Below are 25132 nucleotides of genomic sequence, written 5' to 3' on the forward strand. Positions count from 1 at the left end.
CCCTTGACAAGAAAGGCTACTCCAGAATTTTTAAAAACTTTATAAATCGACTGTTAGCTATGTAATTTTTTAAATTATCCTCAGGTACAATCACTTGCACGACGATCGTCATTTTCGTCGTCTTTGCTATTTCGCTCTAAAAATTTCCTTGGACGTCCAGTCGATAGGTTTGATAACTTTGTCTTACATTTATTAATACAGAACAAGTTCCTTTATTTTTCTAGTGTAATATTTATCTATGTAATAGCGGAAAAGACTTAAAAATTAAGGAAGTCAACTGGAGAAAATAACCCTCGAACAAATAAATTATAAAACAATCGGAGGGAAGACACGACTGAAAAGAAGGTAAAACAAAAGCAAACTGGACAACACATAATCAAGCTCTAAAAGACTTTATGATTTTATTTCAGTTCAATAAAGGCCTGCCTTTAGCTGAACCAGACAACAAAGACAATAACTTCTTGGAGGGACTTGAAGTGTTAATTATCAAAACAACCCGGGAGAATGTTGTTGGTCACGCCTGAGACACTGCACTGGCTATGCATATTAGTCACACGGAGATATACAGAAGGGAAAAGAGCACCACGAGTGAATAAATAAGTAATGTCATCACAAATGCAGAAAAAGTAATGCTCTTCCCGAACTGTAATTCTCAGCTGATCATGTAAAGTAAGTTTACTTCTATGCCCTAATTAGTAAACATATGAAATACATTGTGAGTTTCAGGCAATTAATATCAGTTTTTAAACTTCTTTAAAAAATTGTTTATTTCCCTTCGAAGAGATATGTAAAGAATATTCTACCACATTTACATATATCAGACGTGTTTTATTTCGATCAACAATAGAGATAAAAAAGACAATACCTGAAATGTTTATAATCTTTTAATAAAAGTTGTCATATGTTGTAGGAGATCAGAACAGCGGAGTATAAATTTGTGCTTTTCTTATTTGTTTGTTTGTTGTTTTTTGTTTGGTTTTTTTTTTGTTTCTTGTTTGTTTCTTGTTTGTTTGTTGTTTGTTTGTTCTTTTTGTTTACTTTTTTTTTGTAAACATGTCCCGATATATAGTCAGGACAGAATAAGCGAAAACTTTAGAACTTGTTTATCGAAGGTCACATTACTGTGTGCGTGACAGAGGGGCGATATATACATATCTAGAGGGATAAAGGTTGTAGATTAGAAAACACAACACGTTCAGACGTGTCTCAGATATAACAGTTATACATTCAATGACTGAGAAGCTGTGTAGTCGCTGTGTCTATCAGTCCAGAAAAACTCGTTGGGATTTTCTATATTTTCTACCAAAGCTGCACAGGTTAGAATGGTATTTGTTATCTATATTTTACTCACGTGTGTGTATGAGAGAGAGAGAGAGAGAGAGAGAGAGAAGAGAGAGAGAAAGAAGAAACACATTGTGTTTATTTCTAGCTTGTGTAACTCGATTCTGTAATATCCTTTTTTGAAAGAAGTTAACAAGTCTACAGTAACCATGTGGCTACCCGTCTATTCATTTACTTTTGTTAATATAAATAATTTCTCGTTTTCTTTCTTTTCATTACTTTATTCATTCCCGTTACAAACATTTATATGGTGCGCTATATTTAACATGTACTATTGGAGAAATTAGACAGGTGAGACAGGGTGAAAAGGTTCACCAGTTGGGTCTGTTCTTGCTTAGTCTTGTGCTTACAACATGGAAGTTTGACATTTTTTATCAACAGTTTCTGAACATAGTTGTATCGTGTTTATAGAGATCATTTTTAATAAAAGTCTCTTTTGTTGTAGTTACAAAACTAAGGTCAGAAGGTGCGCTGAAACATTTCTAGTGTTTTTCCTCTGTCCTAGATTATTTATCGTCTGGTTGAGCAACAAGGTCGTTTCTGAGAAATAGCAACTTAGATTGCTCAGCAAAACCTTCATTAAACTAGGACGGTACAAAAGGACAACCGTTATCATCCAGTATCCTATCTTTCTCTCTCTTTGATACAAGACAGTACAAATATTTAACGTGAATCTCTTGTACGCACATACACCATGGATACATAAATACAGAGCAAATTAATGTTAAATGAGATTGTTCAAGAATAGTGTGTGAGAACATGTAAAACTTAAACAAAAAAACAGAAAAATACACAACACACACGCACGTGCATCGGTGTGCACTACAAGAACTACAACACTACAAGACAGGAGTGCGTGGAAGAAAACACTAAAGAATGGACTAGTTATAGTAGGTATTTCTGAAAGAGAAATGTTTAAGTCAAGATCAGAAGGCATGTACCTACTCCGCTTTGCCGGGGCTGGAGAAGGAGAAAGAGCGACGGCCAAACATGTCCAGTCTGATACGTGGAATGGACAGAAAGCCACCGTGGGTTGAGTAAACTGTCCTGTCAGGCTGTCATGGCAACACAGGCTTAGACAGATAGGCGCAAGGCTATAACATTACGATAGAAAAGTATGAGGATCCTGATTTGGATGCCAACCCGAACTAGCAGCAAGTGGAGATTGGTGTGGCATAGTTGACCTTCCACCTAAGGAATACAATGGGGTAGCACTGTTCTGAGCTGTGCGAGCTTGAGCAGGCACCCTGAAAGATCTATCACAAAAGCCGACAAAAGGTGTTTCGCGGAGTCTAGAGAGAGATGTCTCATGTGGTCTACCTTGTCCAGTTTGAGAAAGATGGATTTGCAATCTAAGTTGACACGATTCTAAAATGGAAATAATATGTCAAAAAGAACTCTAAGACTTCTCACAAAGTGAGAGAAAGGAATTGGTGGATCCCGAGAAAGTGAGTGATTCAAACGGAGGCAGTATCAAAGGGGCTATCTGGAAGACTGAGTAACCGTGCAATTCCATACTACAGGTTAATGTCTATATTTTCTCTTTTTTGTCTCCAGATAATTGTTTGGAATGATAACTTCAGGCGGTTTGATGTTTTTCCAACACAATGTCCTTAACTCTCGTTGGCCAGTTTTATTCCCACCACTACTAGCCATGGTCTTGTCGTGCCTTTGTATTACTGGTGCTTCAACTCAAGGTTTGTTTGTATGTTTTTTCTTTGCAAACAATATACTCCTTGCTCAATTTTTTTAAAGTGTCAGTCAAATGTGTTAATGATTGAAAAAATAAAAATATTTAATGAAGTTATACTTTTGGCCAATTGTATTAAAAGTCGTCAAAAATCATTGTTACAAACAAATATGGTCAATACTCTAGTCTCACCATTGACACCCATCACTGAAAGCTTGATGGAAACAAAGTATGATATATCATGCACACTATCCTGGCCATCATATACGATGTGCCTACATAAGCACTCCACAAGCCCACAACTAGTAGTAAATGGCATGAACCACTGATTTTAGTAATTGCGGATTTCTGTCATGCAGATGGCAAGATTACCTGCACCGCACCATCGGTGAAACCTCTTCAAGAAGCAGTTCTTGTCTGTCACTTTCCCGAGGACCTCAGTGTGACAAAGAAAGACTTCACTGTCTACCACTATGCCAACAATGTCAGTCCAGGTGAGAAACTAAAGCAAAGCTGAGCTAATTGAAAGTCATTATACGTACCTCTGTATATAATAATTGAAATATAAATGATCTGATGTCGCAAACGCAAACCTATTGTTTCTACAAATGCATAAGCCTTCTTCCGGCAATACTGTGTCGAACACATTCAACTTATTATAGCCCCGGTGTAGTAACATAATGGATGTCGAATTATGAATGCATTGGTTTACAAGGTCTACATCATGATACTTACAGGACAGAGTTTATGTTCTACCACGTTTATCTTCCCTTCATATGGTACCCGAGTTCTGTATAATTGTGGAAACATTTGAACAATCAAAGCAAGATATGTTTGGTCACCAGTACTAAATTCAGCTGCTTAAAACAGTGGACTAACTCTCAAGCTAGGGCTTCTCCCCTAGAATTCAGTAGAATTAAGCCAAAAAAAGGTCAAAGCAAAATTTCTATTATGAAAATGTGGAAATGCGGAGTTGGTTTTCATTGTAAAACGTTTTGATACTTTTAAGGCTCACACTTGTGTAGACAATAGAAACAATAGAAAATTATAAATGTTTGGTATATAAACGTTTCGTTTGTCGTCAGATGCCATCATAGACTGCTGGTGGTTAAACAATAAACTGGACTGCTATGCTCAGCCTGACTTCCAGTACAGCAAGACAGTGAGCACCAACCTGACAATTACCATTAGACAAGTAACAACAAAGCTCACCGGGACATACGCGTGTCAGGTGGCCGGCTACGGAAGAAGCCTTTTGGAAACTTGCGAGATCAAGTTTGATATTGGTGATTTCATAATTCCTTAAAGCGTAGATAACATCAATTTTCCCTTCTCATAAATCTGATTGGTTTGCATCATGGCACTGACTGGCTAAGTGTATTTATTTAATTATCGCAATTTTGAGACAAATCATTTTTCATTTTCCTTTATTTCTTTTTCATGCTATTTCGATCCTTTCACAGCATTTTTTGGTAAAATTAATGTCAACTATTAAAGACATATTGAAGGGTTTTACTATACTTGACAAGATGGTTTTCTTACATTGTAATAACCGATTGCCTGAAGGTATATAGGTATTTTGCTTTCTGGCTGGTACGGAAAAGGATCCTACAAGAAGCATGGAGTTTAATGTTTGAATCTTTTGTTTCAAAAACTGTAGGTGCAAAACATATATATATATTACATTGACCTTTAAAATCCCCTCTCATTCTCTGACCACTGCTTTGCTGCATGGGGTTGTATTGGTTCTGTATGATTTCACGAACGAAGATAAAGTGATCATAACAAGAGATATCTAAGACACAGTGTGATTAAAGAAATGCAAGATGCTTCGTAAAGGGATCAAAAATACTGCAGACAAAAAAACAGAGACCAACATTTGGGTCAGGCAGTTCGGCCATAATAATGTGTTTACTTGTTTTATGGCAGTAAGGGAACAACAAAACTAATAAAACATACAGGTGATAAGCCATTGTATCCAAGAAGTGACCTTTTAGGGAAAAATCTTTTTTTAATATTTTAATTAGTAATACTAATTCATCTCAGTTGTAGTAAACTCAGCTGTTGTGTAACAACACAATATATTTTAGATGTAGCAAAAATGACATTTTCTCTGTTCAGATTATCACATTACAGCTGTTGCATTGATACTGTATTGTAGTGATAGTAAGCACCCCGTCTTATATCTTGACATTTAATGTTAACTTCGTCCTAATTTTCCGAAAACTATGATGATTCAAGATCGTATGGTGCAAAATAAAATAATATATAATTACATCTTGTTGGTCTTAATAATCACACAGATAAAGGTTTTGCTTCTTCGACTTTTATCGACGAAACAGTATGGCAAAACCTGTGTATACGAAATTGCTCTTAGAACTGGTTCTTTTTTCAATGCCGAAAATATGCCTTACCTCAGTACCCATCATATAGTCATGATTTGAGGCGACTTATCTCGCCCCACAAGGATTTTATAGAAGTTTCATGTTCTTAATATGATCTGTTAAAGGAAGCAGTGACACCTGCAGCATCATTCAGAGCCGAAATGGTTCTGCAGCAAACGTGACCTGCTTCTTCAACGAGGACATTGCAAAAACCAAAAAGCAATTTGCGGTATATAAACACAGCGGACAAGACAAACAAAGTAAGAATTGTATTGAATATTCTGCCTTGTCTATGTTATTCTTAGCTTCTACCGTATTCTTATTCACTTATTGAATGTGTTCTGCTGTAGAAAAAAATGTACGCAATACATTGCATTATTGCTGTTCAGTAAAAATAATCACAAAGAAATCATAATAATCAAGGAGAGGGAAAAGGAGTGATAAGGGTAGAATTTTCTCATTGATATGCACCCAAAGATAAATCAATAAAGAGCAAGGGTTGCAGGGGTACATACATTTAAAAAAATCATATGACTAAATGGTGGTATCATCTCTAAAATTAAATCATGTGATAGTGTTGGTAATAAAATACGGCGAGTACAACTATTTACTTATTTAAGTCCACACCAAGCACAGTTACCAGCCCTTAGTAGTCTGTCTGAACTGTGAATGTTTTCATACTTTATAAAATAGTTGTAGCGAATTGCACATGGGAAGAGGCAAGGCCGAGGTGTAAGATGGAACACGGTTACCTGAACAGTGATGATGTATCCTACTACACTACTCTCAGGATACAAGATGAAGCGCAGGATAAATGGGGCAATTACTCCTGCTGGCATGAAGGGTCTCTTTCTGGTTCACAGGAAACTTGTCATCTTTATGTCGACGAGAATGGTAATGAAATAATTTTTTGTGTGTTCTATCTCTAAATTAATACAATAGCCAAAGTGAAGTACATAATGATACGGGTTTAAAACGGGGAAAGTGCGGCTATCAGTAGTCATCTGTAATTTATGCAGTATATGCAATACAACTTTTTATTGCCAGAAAACCGTATGACAAAGGTGGACAAAATGGACAACACTTTGGCAATCGTACTGGGGTCGCTGATTTCGAGTTTATTACTGGCGGCTGGGATCATCCTACTACTGATCTTTAAAAAGTAAGAAGTTACCACAATCCAGGTGTGAACAAATGAAACCGACTAGAAATTACTGGTTAAAATGATAGTTACTTTCAAGAAGTATACAGTTTTATTAATTCAAGTGCTATATCAAAATACGTGAAAGATCTCCCGTGAAATTATTGTAAATGTTTTAAAAGGAATATTTAATTTTCAGAAAGATTCTGTTCTTTGGTCATTGTATCATCCAGCCAAATAAAAAAACAGATGTTGAACAAAATCTCCTGAAGGTAAGAGATAGAGTGGTGTCAACTAGATGCTTCTAGTATTTAGAGTATTTAGAAATGTTAAAAAATATAAAGACAGTGCAGGAAAGAGAAAGTCAGTAAGTTTGTGTCTATATAGAGGTGTGTAGATTTGTATTTTCTTCCGTTTACTTACCTTTTTGTTTTTCACAGTTAGAACTACTTGTAATTAGTTTTTAAAAACAAAAATCCAAAATTTTTAATACATGTACACAATTTAAGTGTTTATAAATGGCACATGTCACTATAAAAGAAAGTTGTTTCACACTTGTTGGTATTGATAATTGTTTATTTGCAGTAAAACATGCAGCTTGATAGACAACATGTCAGTTTAAATGTAAAAACACTAGAATATTTACACATTAATGTTCTTATTTTGTTTTCTTATGTTAGTCACAAGTAAAGCATTTTATGCACATTCTGAATTAAAAATATCCAATCCTAGAAAAAAGATAGCATTGTTTTTAGAACTTATATCTTTAATTAACCTTTCGTCAATGCCGAGTTTAGTGACCTTTTGGTTCTAATAAAGCAATTCCTGCACGTTCTAAGTTTGAACCTGTCTAACACTAATCCCCCCACCATAAAAAAAATGACTCATGCACTAATAATATATACATATATATACAGTGGAACCTCGGTTAGCGAACGCCTCGGATAGCGAATATTTCGGTTAACGAACAAAAATTTCGTTAAAAGTTTGTCTCGGATAGCGAACAAAATTTCGGATAACAAACAGCCACGTGAACCACACGTGACCGACCAGCATGTCATCATTCGCGCTCGAGACACAGTTATGATCGGTCGCTCCTTAGCTGTGAGCATCCTTCTTATTTAGTGATTTTTGTGCTTTATTTTAATAAGATAATCCTCAATCATGGCTCCAAAGAAGATTAAGAGCAATTAATAGTAGTGAGGTAATGACAAGGAAGCGGCCAACAAATGAATTGAAAAAGGAAATGATTTCAAAGTATGAAGGTGGCATGCGTCTGTCGGATGTATTACCGGAGAGTTTTACAAAAAAGGCAGAAAGAACAGACACTGGACAAGTTTTTTCCTTTAACCTCAAAGCTACAAAAAAGGGAAGTCACCCCCGATTTTACAATGTCACGTGTGCTCATGGAGGGGGAATCAGTAATTCCACCCCTTCCTCCCCACACCTGCTTCCAACCACTCCGTCAAAACGGCAAGTTTTCTGATGTTGAAATGCTTTCGTTAATGTTTTTATGTTTATTTATTTCCATTTATATTGCATTCTAACTGCTCTCATTAAAACAAATACCTATATATATATAGCCTGTAACTTTCAAATATTAGCGAGTCAACAGGGGCTGGGAACCAATTAAATCTATTTCCTTTATTTCTTATGGAAAAAAATTGTTTCGGATAACGAACATTTCGGATAACGAACTGCTTTCCAGAACGAATTAAGTTCGTTAACCGAGGTTCCACTGTATATATAACCTTTCATCAATGCAAAATGTGTAAATATGACCTTTTCATTCTTGTTTAATTACTTATCTTTATATTTACATGTGCATTGTCCTTTTTAATATTACAATATTTTGTTTAGTTTTTAATACTTATCTGTGTCTCATTTAAATGTGTAGTCGTTCTTTGTAAGATAAACATGTTCATGCAAAACAGCTTTTATGTTATTCTGTTTTAGAAAACTCCTGATGATGAAGACATTAAGAGGATGACCGAGGAGTTTATGCAGTGTCTGATTGATAATGTTAAAGAAACGTACCCAAACTTAATGGATTCTTGTCATTTCGTACCACCTCTCTACTTTAACAAAACTCGATACAAAACTCATTCTATGTTTGGGGAAGTTGTTTACATCCCTGTAATTCCTGACATTAAAAATGCACAGGAAATGAGCGTTGTGAGACATGACATGGCCATGCAACATGTCCTGCGCTGTCTCCATCTCATGGCCGATCAAGGACAAGATAAGATGTTTGTACTGACACAGTTCAACTACAGCGACTACCTGAACAACCCCGGTACTGACTATCAACAACATCGTCTACCTGTGCCGTCAGGTGTCAGACACAAGGATGACGACGTGGCCTGTGTGGACTTTGTCATCGTGCACAGAGAACACGGGGTGTTGGTGGGGGTGGTGAAGGCGGTCAGTGACAAGATGGAGGACAGTGACGATGGTCAGCAAGACGAGGGAGGATGTATTGTCACAGCAGTGACTGAGGCTGTACAGCAGCTACAGAAGGCAAATCGTGTGATAAGACATGTCATGTCAGACCAGCGACACTGTCCTACAGTTCGTCACACACTGATACTACCCAACCTTTCCCGCGCCTCCCTGAGCCGTGCTGTCGAGAAACATACTGACCTGCTTGAGGTGGGTTGTTGGGTGTTTCTCTCTAGAAAGGACCTTATTTTACAGAAAACATACGGAGCAAAGTGTCTGACGGCTTGAAAAACCATAATCGTTAAATTGAAAACATACTTTTTGTATTGTGTTGCAAATTTACGTTAGTCTTATTAGCTTGAATGTAATAAAGTGAAATGAAATAAATGTCTGTTAACGTTTAGGTCTAAAAATAATAAAACAGATTATGTGTAATTTTATATTGCATACCGTTTTCTATGGAACAGACTTTACGCGGGTGTTTAGGTGTGACAGCCATAGAAGACCCCACTACCCAGTGTCTGCGTCTTGAGGACTTGTCAGACCCGTCTACACCTTGGGTCGTTACATCTGCTGTGGTCAACACGCTACGTGACCGCCTGAAGTGGACGTGTGCCAGGGTTGATGAAATTGTCATGAACGATGATCTGTATCTCACACTGATAGCCAGGTAATACATTGTTGCCCTTCGTATTAGCATTATTTGCATCTCACCATATATAAGAAGTAGAATTAAGTGTTGTTCAGATCAAGATCTCATTTTCCACCATATTAAATGAATAAGGTTGTAGAAAATTTAAAATAAGCTTTAAGAGTATGTCTGCTTACTTAAGAATTTAGATTTGGTATCAATGAAAACAAAGCTAACAGAGGACCGTATGATACATCTTTAGTGAATTATATGTTGTACAAATGTGCTGTATAAGAGATGGTAATCAAAACAAGATAATTTATACCGTCAATCAATATTATATACTATGCAATGCCATACAAACCATACTTGTTAATATTAAAGATTGTTTTTGTATTGATAGTATCAGAAAAGTTTTATTTAGCTACCACAGTTTATAAATCCTAAATATACCAAAACATGATTTTCGTTGCTCAACAAACCAACAAACTGCTGTAGGTTCTGTGGCCCGGCGACACAGTCTACTCTAGACATACAAGACCAACCTTACCTGCTGCCCAAGACTCTGTCAGAAGCTGTTTCACTGACAGGAGACCTGTACGAGCGATGTACACTGCATCCAGACATGGTAGACATGCTCAACGAAAAACGATTGTTTCTGGTCGGTCCACCTGGTCACGAAAAAACACGAATGTTGACCCTTGCTGCCGAGAAGTGGCTGTCACGAGGTCACCAGGTGTATATTCTCTCAGATTCTCCAGAACCCCGTGACTCTGGGATGTCTTTGTTGTGGAACACGTTAAAAACAAGTGGCGACCCGGATGAGGCTGGTGACCCTTCCCGAGGTCACCTTAATGTGGTGCAGTGCGATCTGAGCGACAAGAACGAAGTTGAAAAAACGCTGAAAACACTAAGCCTGAAGGAGAGCAGCAGTCCTTGTGTAATAGTCCAAGACACTGTTGTCAACGGGTAAGTAAACAATTGTTTAAATCAAAACAGTTATTTCTAAACGATGGTTTAAGTAAAAAAGACACATCGAAAATTCAGAAAAAAAAGTTGGTTATTCTCCAATTCAAGATACGGCACTTTCAAACACCAGTAACATGCAAGAATCCTGACTAAAATGCATGACGAAAAGTTACACATTGATTTAGTCTAGAAACAAACTGAAAGAAAAAAAAACTTCAAAATAGAAAAACCGAGTGGAAAAGGAGAAAATTGACAGACTATATAAAGCTGATAAAGGATTATTGACAATTATTTCACTAAAATATCGTTAGCAATGACACCATCATTATCTTTAATGCTTTCATTTGGAAGGGTTACGTTTATCTATGCGTTAGCAAATGTTAAAAATTAAATTTTCTTATTTTACCAGAAAAAATTAAAATAAACATAAAAGATATTATTAATGCCATTTCGTTCCGTCTTTACGCATTTAGTAGTAACACTTTAAAGTATCCAAGGTAACTTTATTTTGAATAAGGTTTTATTTCTGCATTGTTTTTCTTCTGCGACAGAAGCCATTTCATATCGTTCTGTGAGACTGTGATAGACCGATATCCTGATGTTTATTTCTGGGCCACAATCAGCAAAAACAAGAATGTACCAGAAGGATGGAGAGTAGAGAACTTCCTTCAGGCCCTCACCTGTCCCCCTGCAGTGGTCAGAGAAGTCTCCAATGTAGCAAACAGTCAAGTAACACCTGGTAGTGAAAGCAAACTTACCTGTTTACCTCCAACAGACGGACCGCCAGTGAAATATTTTAACCACGTTCAGACTGGGAAATGGACAGTTCATGAGTGTAAGAATTGTTCAAAGGAAGTGGCTGACTTTCTGAGCAAACACCTTTTTACAAGAAAGAGTAAGAAATATTTGTGTGTCTGCAGTAACCTTACTAACTCATATCACAAATAAGAGACAAAGTAATCCGAACACAGAAAGTATCGACATTTATTCAGCAGATTACATGCACCACTGACAGTCCACACGGAAGATGAAGGACTTCACGATAACATTTCTTTCTGTTTTCTTTTCAGTTACCGTCTCACCTGCACATGACGTCAGCGCTACAAACACACAGACAACACCTGGTCACAAGTCAACGACTTTGAAGACAGCGTCGATCCTTCAGAAGAAAGATGTTTTGGTTTTGTTTGAAAACGACAAAATGAAACAGTTTTTGACAGGACTGAATGAGTGTGGTATTGCAGTGAGCACTTTACAGTATGTGAACGGTAAGTATGAGTTTACAGGAAAACCTGATTCTGTCCGCGCCATGTACGTGGACCAACTACGATGGTACCCGGTGAGAAAGAAAGTCGTGGTGTACGTGGAACATCACCGAAGTCCTGGAAATGTTAGCAAAAAACAGCTGGTGATCAGCACCTGTACATCACAGTTGATTGTCATTGGAGGGAATCCTTGACTTTCTTGTAGTATATAAGAGTTTGTGTTTGTGTGTGTGTGTGTGTGTTTCCTGTTTATGTCGACAAGTGAGGATCACTGTGCTTTGCTTGCTTACAATATAAATAAACATGTGATTTTATATTGTATACTCACGCCCGTATGGAGCGGTGTTCTAATCGCTTGGGTAATATTGGGTATACTATTGATACTGATAGTTCTGGGACACACTCTAGAAGATCAATTTTTGCATGTACTTGTCTGTTTTATCTGTAAATAAATCTTCACTACTTAAAGCGAGCGTCGATAAGACCTTTCATCAGTGTAGAACAGAGGTGGGGGCTCGTGAGCTGTGTAATCAAAACTGAGAGCGACTGATATGTGATTAATGTAATATTATTGCCTTCAAACTTTTCGTTACCGTAAGTAGCAGATGTTACATTCTCACCATCGGGCCCGGTTTCTTAAGACCAATGTTTGTCTTTGTCGTAAAACTGAGGAAAATTCGAAAAGACCTAGAGGATGAAAATATCAATGAAATTCCCTAAACCAAGAAAGAAGTATAAAAGCACTAGATAAGGATTGTGTGAAAGAAGAACTAGTTAAATATTTTTAGGTGTCAGACAGAGAAGTGGTAATCGGTAGAAATAACAGAAATTGATTAACATAACAAAAAAGTTTGTTGTAACTTGTCTGCTTGGTTAACTTTTAACTAAACAATTAGTATTAAGACCATGTGAACAGCTAGTGACAGGGAGAGGAACGACAAGATTGAGACAGGTTCTAACAAGTTCAGGTTTTGAACAGATATGTTAAATAATAAATATCCTTAATCGTAGATCTTTACATGCATCGCTATGACATTATTATCAACTCGGAAAGATATCACTAAGTAATTATATCTTCTATTGTGAACCTTATCAACACAAGGCCACAAAGAAAACTGTGGTCTTTTATTTATTTAATATATAAATATATTATATAAATTATCTTTGACTGGATTATAATGAAATATAATAAAACTCAGCCACGGGGACAACTTAACTCGTCAAGTATTTAATTTTTTTTATGTTCCTAAAGTCAAGTGCAATATTAACTTTCTAGTTTGTTTGCAGATGAAGGAAAGTTTAATACTAGAGTTATTATTTTCATTAAAACAGATCAGCTCGTCTAGTCTGTACATCATCGCACTCATCCCTAATGCCGATATCAGCAAGCCTGTACCTATTGAGGTGCTCCTATATTACAGTGTGTTGTATATTATCTGTCACAAGAAACCACTTGTCAACACCAGGTCAGGACAATGGTTATCTACAAAGATTGGTCGTTTCTGAAAAATTGTAAGATACATGTGACCTCAGTTATACTACAATCGGACTCGGCTCAGAAATTGTGATTATGTGTCTGTTGGTTCATTCTAATTTTCTTCATTACAGTGCACAGGTCAGAAAATTAATCATTATCTATGATTCGGGAACTTATGTGTGTGTGCGCGCGCGTGCAGGGGCTCATGTGAAGGTGATAAAGATAATTGATACTTTATATTTTAAACGCCATTGACAGCATCATTGTGAAGTTTGGAAGTAAAATAATAACAAAGAAATAAATAACTAGAAACTAGAATGTAGCAATCAACAATTTTGATTGTTCCGGTCCAGAAATATCTCTGTAGCTATCACATGCTCTAACAATGAACGACCACCATATAATTGTCTCTTAAGAATGTACTAACACAAGCACATATCCTGTGTAACTATTCAGCTAATTAAAACATCTTCTTATCACCACAATGCCCTACAATAACAGGGTATATAACAGGACAGGTACATCGTGAACTAGGATTGACGAAGACAACTTTCACTGAGCGCACAGAAACCAGATTGTTGTGGGAAGTGACGGGACTTCAAACACTCTCTTTCTAACTTTCAACAATGTTGGATTATTTTCAAAGGTGATGATGACAGGTCACAAGTAGCTTTAATCGTCAACGACTTCGTCCACAAACATCTTTTTTCTGCAAGTCATGAGGTTTCGCTAGAATGTATAGGAGATTTTAGTGAATGTAAGCAACACAGTGTTGGGTGTCCGGGATCAGGTGTAAAACAACCATTCCTTGGCAATTTATCTCAATCCGCCATTCTTCTTTTCCAAAATGAGTGACATCTGATCGACCTAGAAAAAGTTATGGCCTATTGCTTGTCCAACAACATACTTTAATACTTTTGGCCGTTAGTGTATATGTTAAAGCTCTTAATATGTCACAGTCAATTTTTTGAATCTGGAAGTTAATATGAATCGTTGCTTAATTTTTGTTGTTGATGGTAATTTCGTTTCTTTTACTTCTACTGACTCTGTTTTGAATTACAAATGCCAGAAATATAATATGTTTTCCTAAATCACATATATTGTGATCCTCCGAATGACACAACATAGCCAAGTTTGTAAAGTGTCTCTATTAAATATGTTTTAAATATGTCTTTAGATAATTGCTTGGAATGGCAGCTTTAAAGAATTTGATGTTTTTCCAACATCATGTTTCTTACTCTCGTCGGACACACCTGTTTCCAGGACAACTGGCCATGGTCTTGTCATGTCTATACATTACTGCTGTTTCCACCCAAGGTTTGTATTGTAGAAATGTTATGTTTTTCGCTCCAATAATTTTACTCTGCCGTGCAACATTTTTCCGTTGAGATTATGAATGACTTCCACATCTCTTTTTTATAAATAAGATCATTTTTAAAGGAAGCATGTTGTTTTCTTTAAGGTAGAAGAGCTATAAGTGCACATACAACCTAGCCTGGCTCCATAATAAGTAAAACATGCACAGTTAAAGGTCCTCGAAAGACTTTTCTAGGGGGCCAGCTTTAGATGATGACCGTTCCCATCTCCTATTTTTCATCTTCTGTAGCCCTATACACAGTCAAATCACCATTACTTTTTTCAAGGTCCAATGAGGTACGTTTGCTGTGAGACTTTGATATCCAACGGCGATTCTCACTTTTGACGGCAGCGCTCTAACTATCGGGCTATCTGCTACCCGAGAAGCTTACAAAAAATAGTTCCATGCCTAATATTATTTGTGTATTGTACAAACATCCAACCATCGTACTTTCCCATTCCTATCTTTCAGATGGAAAGATTACCTGCACCGCGCCATCGGTGAAGCCTCTTCAAGAAGCAGTTCTTGTTTGTCACTTTCCCGAGGATCTCAGTGTCACAAAGAAATCATTCTCAGTCTACCACTATGCCAGTATGTGTAGTATTGTCTAGAGACTGTGGTATGATATCCTATTGGGTGTAGGATTGTGAATGTGTGGTGGTCACAACATCTAGAAGAATGTACTTCCAAGGTATAGCCCATTTCTTCTGTTTTTTAATACCCCTTTATCTCCCCATCAACAATATACCTAACTGCTGCATGAAGGTGTAAAAAGTTCATCTATATTGGTGCACACTTATTAGAAAGCTAGGAATCCTCTCTCAGAAGAAATAGAGTTCAGTATCATTGGGTCAAAATGTCTTTAAAAATAATGCCCTAAAACCTGAAAAAATTCCAGTGAGGAGGTCGTTTTTACTTTAGCTTCAACACTTGTTGGATAAGAACAATTTATAAAAACACTTCCACAAAACAAAGGAAAACAAATTTATAAGTTGTCAGTATATAAACATTATATTTGTCGCCAGACGCTGTTATAGACTGCTGGTGGATGAGTAATAAAATGGACTGTTTTGCTCAACCTGGCTTCAAGTCCAGCAAGACCGTTGGAACAAACACGACAGTTACCATCAGAGAAGTGACCTCAGAGGTCACCGGGACTTACGCTTGTCAGGTGGATGGCTACGGATCGAAGTCTGTGGAAACTTGCGACATTAAGTTTGAACTTGGTAATTTTAATGTCCTCAAATTATTAAATTTATTCTAATCCTTTCGCTTCAGCTATTTTATGACAAAATGCTTGCTGAGCTTGCTATAGATAGAAAAGACAAGTGTTTTTAGTTACAGATCGAATATTTGACTTAAAATTTCACTTATATCTTCCATTCGTATTCAAGGTTTTCTGGCCTTCTACATTAAATTGTGTTTAACTGACGCAGATTATTAAGAATTTATTACAATTTTTAATTTCATACATAGCTTGATCTTTTACTAACACTCTAACAGCAAATCGTCTTTAGATTGATGAATATTTTACTCCTTTATAAGAACGAAAAATGATAACACAACATACTTTTCCTTTAAATCATTTTTTTTTCACTCAAAGCTGTTGCAAAAGAATGGTAGTTACATTTATGTATATAACTCCCCTACTCATATTACCAACTTCAGTGCCCATCATTAAATCTTGACTTGCGTGTGCACAAAGTTGTGTTGTTATAAAATGCACATATTTAACCGATATTATGTTAATTGAAGGGAGCAGCGACACATGCAGAATCGTTCATAACCGATTTCAAGCCAACATCACTTGCTTCTTCACCGAGGACATTGCGAAAACAAGAAGAAGGTTTGCAGTCTATAAACACAACGGGCAAGACAAACACAGTAGGATATTTCTGTGTGTCCTAGGACATAGAAAGTTATTGCTATATCTTATTAAAATGTAAATAAGTAACGGTTAGTGTAAAAAAAAGCTGAAAGTAGGCAACATTATATTTTCTCAGATTCTAAAGACAAATTATTCATTAATTAAATGGATCAAACAAAGAAGAAGGGGAGTGACAAAGGTGGATGGTTGTCCTTTTGATATACTTAGAAAGACATATTAGTAAATATTTATAGGAGACTGCATAAAGGTATTGGATTACAAGTACACCTATTTGCATCATCATAAAACTAAATTTTAACAATGTATCTGAGAACGAATGATACATTGTACTGGATCTACTACAAGTTTAATTGTAAATTAGAATTAATTAAGAATGAATAAAACATTTCGCAAAATTTAAATTGCGTCTTCTCCGCTAACGCAAATTTGTTTTTTAAGAAAACTATGAATAATTCTATAACTTTGTGTTGTCTATTTAGCACTTTCTTACAACCAAACACACAACAGGCAATTTGATCAGCAATGTAGTAATTGCTTTAAACTGTAATGTTTTCTTTCTTCATAAAACAGTGGTCGCGAATTGTTCATGGGAGGACACAAGGCCCAGGTGTCAGGTGGAACATGGTTACCTGAACAGTGATGATGTGTCCTACTACACTACTTTCAGGATACTGCAGGTAGCAAAGGATCAGTGGGGTAACTACTCTTGTTGGCATGAAGGTTCTATTTCTGGTCAGCAGGAGACGTGTCAACTCGATATTGACGACAATGGTAATGAAACTATTTATTCTTTTAATCTGTCTTTAATATTCTGAAACAATTGGCAGTGGGTTATGTGCATAAGAGAAAGCACGTGAAGTACTCATGACGAGGGTTTTAATAATTTCTCACTGATTTGATTTTGAACTATGTATTTTGGTTGCCAGAAAAACATGCTGCAAAGGTGGACGAAACGGACAACACATTGGCGATTGTACTGGGGTCGCTGCTTTCGACTTTATTACTGGTGGCTGGGATCGTCTTAACGCTGGTTTTCAAAGGGTAAGAAGGTAAAATTTTATTTTAATTAAAATACAAAACTATGACTCGTTCACGTTTGTATGCTGATCTATATACATGTAAACATAACTGATAAGAGCTATTACAATCCAGATATGAACAAATGACAACAAACTGGAATTACTGATTTACATGCTTTTTACTTTCGAGAAGCATACAATTTTCTTGATCTATGTAGTATAACCGAAAGGGTAATAAGCGAAAGACATCTCGTGAGTTGATGAGTATTTAAAAAGAATAATTTATTTTCAGAAAGATTCCGTTCTTGCGTCGTCGGATCGGCCAGATAAATAAAGAACCAGATGGTGAAGACAGTCCTCTGACGGTAAGAGATACAGTAGAATCAGCTAGAACCTCCTAGTATGTAGACAATTTATTAAAGTAAAAGATATAAACATAGGGCAGGAGAGAGAAAAAGACAGTGTTAGACGTTTTAATTACACAAAAATTCACCTCCTGTTAATATGAAACTATTATTAATTAATGTTTCTGAACAAAGGGCTAGATTTTTCATACAAAATTTAACTGGCTTCAGACTTGTTGGTTTGTAGTTATTCGTAATAAAAAATGAAGCTTTTTAAGACAACAAATACTTAAAGTGTTTTTATTCTACATTTTTAGGTTACAGACAAGTAAAGCATTTTATGTACACTCTGCATTTAAACATATTCAATCCTAGAAAAAAGACAGCAATGTTTCTTTTGTTCTCAAAATTAAAATTAATCTTGAAAAAAAGAAAACAATGCTACTTGTATGCTTACAACATATTATTTTATTTTACTTTTGATTAATGCCGATTTCTAAATCCTTTTTGGTTTTATTACCTATCTTTATATTTACATGTACATTTGTCATTTTTTACATTACAATATGTGTCGTGTTTTTAATAATAACTTGTGTTTAATTTAGGTGTGGACTATTTTTTTTTTAAAAAGACATATGTATGTAGAGCAGTTTTCATGTTCTTATGTTTCAGACAACCCCGAAAGATACAGACGTTGAGGTGATCACTAAAGAGTTTATGCAGCGCCTGGTTGAGGATGTTATAGAAATGTACCCAGAAATACTGGATACTTGTCATTTCGTACCACCTGTCTACGTTAACAAAACTCGATACAAAACTCATTCTGTGTCAGGGGAAGTTGTTTACATCCCTGTCATTCCTGATATGAAAAATACACAAGATATGGGTATTGTAAGACATGACAGAGCCATGCAACATGTCCTGCACTGTCTACATCACATGGCCGATCAAAGACAAGATAAGATGTTTGTCCTGACACAGTTTAACTACGACGACTATCTGAACAACCCCGGTACTGACTATCAACAACATCGTCTACCTGTGCCGTCAAGTGTCATACACAAGGATGACGACGTGGCCTGTGTGGACTTTGTCATCGTGCACAGACAACACGGGGTGTTGGTGGGGGTGGTGAAGGCGGTCAGTGACAAGGTGGAGGACAGTGACGATGGTCAGCAAGACGAGGGAGGATGTATTGTCACAGCAGTGACTGAGGCTGTACAGCAGCTACAGAAGGCAAATCGTGTGATAAGACATGTCATGTCAGACCAGCGACAGTGTCATACAGTTCGTCACACACTGATACTACCCAACCTTACCCACGCCTCACTTAGCCTTGCTGTCTACAAACATTCTGAGCTGGTTGAGGTGGGTTGCTGGCTTTTTGTCTCTGTAAAGGAACTTATTTTACAGAAAACGGAACAAAGTGGCTGGCGCCTTGAAAAACCATAATCGAGAAATTGAAATCGTACTTTTTTGCATTGTGTTGCAAATTTACATTAGTCTTATTAGCTCGCATGTAATAAAGTGAAATGAAATAAATGTCTGTTAACTTTTAGGTCTAGAAATAATAAAACAGATTATGTGTAAGTTTATATCTCATACCGTTTTCTATGTAACAGACTTTAAGCGGGTGTTTAGGTGTGACAGCCACAGAAGACCCCACTAACCAGTGTCTGTGTGTTGAGGACTTGTCACACCCGTCTACACCTGGTGTCCTTACATCTGATGTGGTCAACACGTTACGTGACCGCTGGAAGTGGACGATTGCCAGGGTTGGTGGTGTCGCCATGAACGATGATATGTATCTCACTGTAATAGCCAGGTAAAACATTGTTGCCCTTGTTTTTGCTTTATTAGCATATCAGCCCATATGAAAACTACAATTTACTGTTGTACAGATGCAGATGTCATTTCTCACCACATTAAATGCATAAGGTTGTAAAATGTTTAAATAAAGCTTTAAAAGTCCGTCTTACTATTTAAGAATTTAATTCTGGTATCAATAAAGCTGTAAAGTTCTTACTGTGGGCTCTGTCGCGCGATGGATACTTTCTGAATACATGCATTTGCCCACACACCTAATTACAACAAAATCACTCAGTAAATACTTTAGTATGAAATAAAGAATGTAATTAAACAAAAGAGTGTTTATATATATATATAAGAATAGTTTACAAGTTTGTTCAAGTAATCAACTTAGCTCTCTATCCGTCTCTCCTAGTTAATGTTCATACAGGCAGTAATCCCACGTTCACAATGGTTATGCTATAATCACAGTTCACCGTTAGCAAACCAGTGTTCACAAGTCACTTCGTCACGTTCACTAATAATTTATAACCCAAGTCGAACTCGTGCCGATGTAGACTTCTAGTACACTATTAATTCGTGGACACCCTATATCTCTTCAAGACGGACCTTCCAATTGCTAACTTGCCACTCGGAAAAGTAAAGTTTTTGCACGCTCTACGAGACTGGGTATTTTGTTCCTTCCTGTGACATTGAAGATATAAACAGGTTCGGAGCTAGTACTAAAGACGTGACTAAAGAGCGGCGGTTTAACCCTGGGCGATACCCGGCTTTGAAGTGGGCATAAACGGGTACAAGTATTTATCTCCCCTGGCAGTAACTGAACCTGGGAATCGCGGCTGCCCACTTAAGGGTGGCGTATGTTTTCGTTCCCACCGACTGGACACTGGTGCTAAATATGGTAGCTAGACGGGTGTCGCAACAGTCGGACGCCTATGTGGTGCAAGCTTGACTAGTTCACGGTTGATTGTCCGTACTCTAATTAACTTTAATCAAAATATTGTCAAAAGTAGAAAATACGTTTTCTACAAAAGCTGAGCCATTCGAGTACCTCATGATGCATCTTCGCTGAATTATCTGTTTTCAAATGTGCGGTATAGGGCAGGGCATTAAAAATTCGAAAATGTATTCAATAACTATTCGCAAAAAAAACCGTAAATACTATACTATCTTATTCAAACCATACCAGTAAATATTCAAGATTATTTTAGTAGTTGTACTTTAAGAATTTTTTTATCAACCCTTCCTTTACCAAATGTATTCATAATTTTTAAACCATATTTATTACAAAACATGATTTTCGTTGCCTCAACAAACTGCTGTAGGTTCTGTGGCCCGGCGACACAGTCTACTCTAGACATACAAGACCAACCTTACCTGCTGCCCAAGACTCTGGCAGAAGCTGTTTCACTGACAGGAGACCTGTACGAGCGATGGACACTGCATCCAGACATGGTAGACATGCTCAACGAACAACGAATGTTTCTGGTCGGTCCACCTAGTGACGATGAAACACGAATGTTGATCCTGGCTGCCAATAGGTGGCTGTCACAAGGTCACCAGGTGTATATTCTCTCCGATTCTACAGAACCTCGTGACTCTGGAATGACGTTGTTGTGGAAAAAGTTAAAAACAAAAGACGACACGGATGAGGCTGTTGACCCTTCCCGAGGTCACCTTAGTGTGGTGCAGTGCGATCTGAACAACAAAAACGAAGTTGAAAAAACGCTGGAAAAACTAAACGCGAGGGAGGGCAGCAGTCCTTGTGTAATAGTCCAAGACACTGTTGTCAACAGGTAAGCAAACACTTGTTTAAAAGAAAATGATCATTTCTGAACAATGATTTAAGCAAAAAAGACACCACGAAAATTAAGACGAATTTTTTTTTTTACTCTTTAATTCAAGATATAACATTTTCAGCTATGTAAAGTACATAAAGGGTGACAATATCGACTGGGTTATTTCACTAAAATATAGTTAGCATTGACACCGTCAGTTATCTTAATGCTTTCCTTTGTTTGTAAGGGTTCCCTTATCTACATCTTAGCAAATGTTTAAATAAAACAATTTTTTTTATTTTACAAAACTAAATTAAAATAAACATAAAATATACTATTAATTCCCATTTCGTTCTTTCTCTTCGTACTTGGCACTAACACTTTAAATTACGCAGGGTGACTTTTATTTGAATTAGCTTTTATTACTTTTTCTTTCTTCTGATACAGAAGGCATTTCAGATCGTTCTGTGAGACTCTGAGAAGCCGATGTCCTGATGTTTATTTGTGGGCCACAATCAGCACATACAAGAATGTACCAGAAGGATGGACAGTAAAGACCTTCAGAAAGGCCCTCATCTGTCCCCCTGCAGTGGTCAGAGAAGTCTCAAATGTAGCAGCCGCTAAAGTTCCACCTGGTGGTGAAGGCAAACTTACCTGTCTACCTCCAACAGACGGACCACCAGTTAGATATGTTAACCACGTTAAGTATGGAGTTTGCACAGCTCATAAATGTAAAGATTGTTCAAAGAAAGTTGCTGACTTTCTCATCAAACATCTTTTCAGAAGAAACGGTAAGACATAGTTTTGTGTCCGCAGTAAGTTTACTCACTCATATCACGAAATAGGAGACAAAATAGTCCAAACACAGAAAGTATCGACATTAATTCAGCAGATTACATGTACCACTGACGGTAACAAAGTGCAAGGTGAACAACTTTACGATAACAGCTTTTTCTGTTTCCTTTCAGTTACCGTCTCACCTGCACATGACGTCAGCGCTACAACAACACAAACAACACCTGGTCACAAGTCCACCACCTTGAAGACAGCGTCGATCCTTCAAAAGAAAGATGTTTTGGTTTTGTTTGAAAACGATACAGACAGAATGTATCAGTTTTTGACAGGACTGAAAGAGTGTGGTATTGCAGTGAGCACTTTACAGTATGTGAAAGGCAAGTTTGAATTTATAGGAAAACCTGATTCTGTCCGCGCCATGCACGTGGACCAACTACGATGGTACCCGGTGAGAAAGAAAGTCGTGGTGTACGTGGAACATCACCGAAGTCCTGGAGATGTTAGCCAAAAAACAGCTGGTGATCAGCACCTGTACATCACAGTTGATTGTCATTCGAGGAAATCCCTGACTTTTGTGTAATATATGTAAGAGTGTTTGTGTGTCACATACTTATGCTTGCAAGGATCCATACCCTAAGAGATTGAGACAAGAATAATACTTGGACAATATACAAAAGTACGGAGGATGAAAAACAGTACTAATGACTATTAAAAGACTAATTTAGAAAACGCAAAGAAGATTCAGGTAACAAGAACCCAGAGTGTCAATGATTTCGTCAGAAGTGAAAAAGTAGCAATAAACGAAAACAATAGAAAGTGTGGGAGAAGAAATGGATTCCATGGTGTTTATTATTGTTAGTAGCAATACTCCAGTAGGAAATCCCTTTTCGATGCACATTTAAGAGATTGAGTGGTGGATAGTAGGCGGATATAAAAGGAGATGATTCGATAAAAATATATATTTCATTAGACTGTTCAAAACGAACAAAATAAAATGTTTTACTATAATTTGTGTCAATGTTAGTGTTTTCAATACACTTCTGAAGAGCGACGTTTATATGTTAGCATAATGGAGACAGCACAATAAATATTTTTTAAAAATATGTAATCACCCGCACGATGGTTCGAGCAGAACATATCTTTTGTGCAATATGCTTTGGTTAATGTTTGCTTAAGATGTAATAAAATTTAACAATTGAAAGTTATGACAGACTTTCTTAGTACACCTCTCTTTTTTTAATGTTCAGGAATATTATCAGGGGTTATGCCAATATTTCAAAGTTATAGATATTTGTCACATACAATCATGTCCATGTAGACATTTGGACATTTGTGGGTTCTTTTCCTCTAAAATAATAATTCTGCCTTGTTGCATATCTGCATACATTTAATGATTTTAACTAATAAAACACACAATAAATGTTTAAAATAATTACCTAGTAAACATAACTTAGTTAATCCTTACTGCTATCTGCCAATGAAAGAGTTCTAGTGCATGAAAAATTTATTTTTATATTTAAGGAAATAAACCCAGCAACTAGAGTAGACGCAAATTTGTATTCATCTAATTTTAAAGCCTCTACTTAGCTGGTCAACCCTGACAGATCCAAGTGTTGGGCAAAGTGTTCAGGATGGAAAGACGAAGGTAGCGGTGAAGCTCCAGCAAAGGAAGGACAGTCCACCAAGGATGTGTATAGGTGGACTGCTGTCTGTCTGCCAAGACCAACACTTAGCCTCATGCGAAGTTCTCCGCTGTTAGTCTCGGCGAGCCTACACAATGAATGTGACTAAACATGTCGCGACAAATTCGTGCCTCCGTGTTTTTCAGATTATTTTAACCACTTTGCGATTTATGGACAGCAAGGGTATGTTAAAATTGTAAGAGATTGCATGAGAACATTAGATGGGAAAAGGTTAACCGTAAGATGAAGTGTTTTTTCCTCCCTCCCGAACTTTAAAAAAGGGTGAGATAATCACACCTCAGACACTAACAACCCTCCTTCAATAAACACAACGCCCAAGTGTAAAAAGTTGGTAGCTGGGAATGAAAGAATACAGTAGAGACAGAATCTAATCCTTACCAAAGACATAGAAAGTCTGCACTCCTTCTTTGTCCTTACTTGTTAAGAAAAGTAGTGACGCAGTTGCCTCCCTTCGAAATGTGATGCGACCAGAGTGCAGCCTCTGTGTATCTATGTTCTCTGTCCTTAATATGGGGAGAAATTTACAGACCAGTAGACCCGTGAAACTGGACAGTGGTATAAAACGTAAAAATCAACAAAAATCAACTGAGAAACCAGTAAACAATTAAATACTAGTCTCGGCAAAAAAAACAAAAACAAAAAAAAACTTTCCACATATCAACTTTTCACACAACGCAGACAGCCCCGCAGTCATGTTGGGGTCAACAAATGTCCCGGCACGGGTGGGTCAATCACAACATAGTCCAATCTTACAAAGAATGAAGACCCTGTGACGTCACGGGGCTAACATTGTACAAGTACACTTACAAGTACAATTACAAGTACAAGTACAGTTTTTTTACGCCAAACAGACGATGTGAACATGTAGGTTAAGAGTTTGTAATATCAAAGTTTTTCATAAATGCAGGCTGTCCTTTACAATGTTTCAAACGCACGTTATCTTGTCTACTCTACTTTTTGAGTTATCTTTAAAACATTGGCTTCAACAAGGATGCTGAATCATACAGAACTGTTTGGCTTTGAGAGATGCAACAAAGAAAAAAACTGGTACACGTCTGTACTATGAACTATGAAACTTGTACGAAGATGAGGTGGATAA

General features: G+C 36.9%; 2 protein-coding genes across 4 annotated transcripts; both read left to right on the forward strand.

Annotated features, from left to right (window-relative positions):
* The first annotated feature begins 1205 nt into the window (after positions 1 to 1205).
* On the forward strand, positions 1206 to 12966 carry LOC112575564. Of its 2 annotated transcripts, none has more exons than XM_025257508.1 (13): positions 1206 to 1316; positions 2899 to 3038; positions 3391 to 3525; positions 4117 to 4317; positions 5541 to 5675; positions 6109 to 6309; positions 6463 to 6577; positions 6756 to 6828; positions 8513 to 9208; positions 9466 to 9668; positions 10128 to 10598; positions 11150 to 11433; positions 11669 to 12966. In XM_025257508.1, exons 2-13 carry the CDS (start codon positions 2912 to 2914, stop codon positions 12055 to 12057), a joined length of 3030 nt encoding a protein of 1009 aa, XP_025113293.1. In that variant the 5' UTR covers positions 1206 to 1316; positions 2899 to 2911; the 3' UTR covers positions 12058 to 12966. The 2 variants fall into 2 exon arrangements, with proteins under 2 accessions (XP_025113293.1, XP_025113292.1); XM_025257507.1 differs by having other exon boundaries at positions 11150 to 11493; positions 11669 to 12964.
* A 157-nt stretch (positions 12967 to 13123) lies between these two features.
* LOC112575565 lies at positions 13124 to 23122 on the forward strand. Of its 2 annotated transcripts, XM_025257509.1 has the most exons (13): positions 13124 to 13986; positions 14518 to 14657; positions 15169 to 15288; positions 15723 to 15923; positions 16453 to 16581; positions 17156 to 17356; positions 17512 to 17626; positions 17897 to 17969; positions 18621 to 19316; positions 19571 to 19773; positions 21083 to 21553; positions 21983 to 22326; positions 22504 to 23122. In XM_025257509.1, exons 2-13 carry the CDS (start codon positions 14531 to 14533, stop codon positions 22908 to 22910), a joined length of 3087 nt encoding a protein of 1028 aa, XP_025113294.1. In that variant the 5' UTR covers positions 13124 to 13986; positions 14518 to 14530; the 3' UTR covers positions 22911 to 23122. The 2 variants fall into 2 exon arrangements, with proteins under 2 accessions (XP_025113294.1, XP_025113296.1); XM_025257511.1 differs by lacking the exons at positions 13124 to 13986; positions 14518 to 14657 and having other exon boundaries at positions 15278 to 15388.
* Positions 23123 to 25132: the final 2010 nt, after the last annotated feature.

The sequence above is a fragment of the Pomacea canaliculata genome, linkage group LG11 (genome assembly GCF_003073045.1).
Source record: "Pomacea canaliculata isolate SZHN2017 linkage group LG11, ASM307304v1, whole genome shotgun sequence".
Taxonomy (NCBI): Eukaryota; Metazoa; Mollusca; class Gastropoda; order Architaenioglossa; family Ampullariidae; genus Pomacea; species Pomacea canaliculata.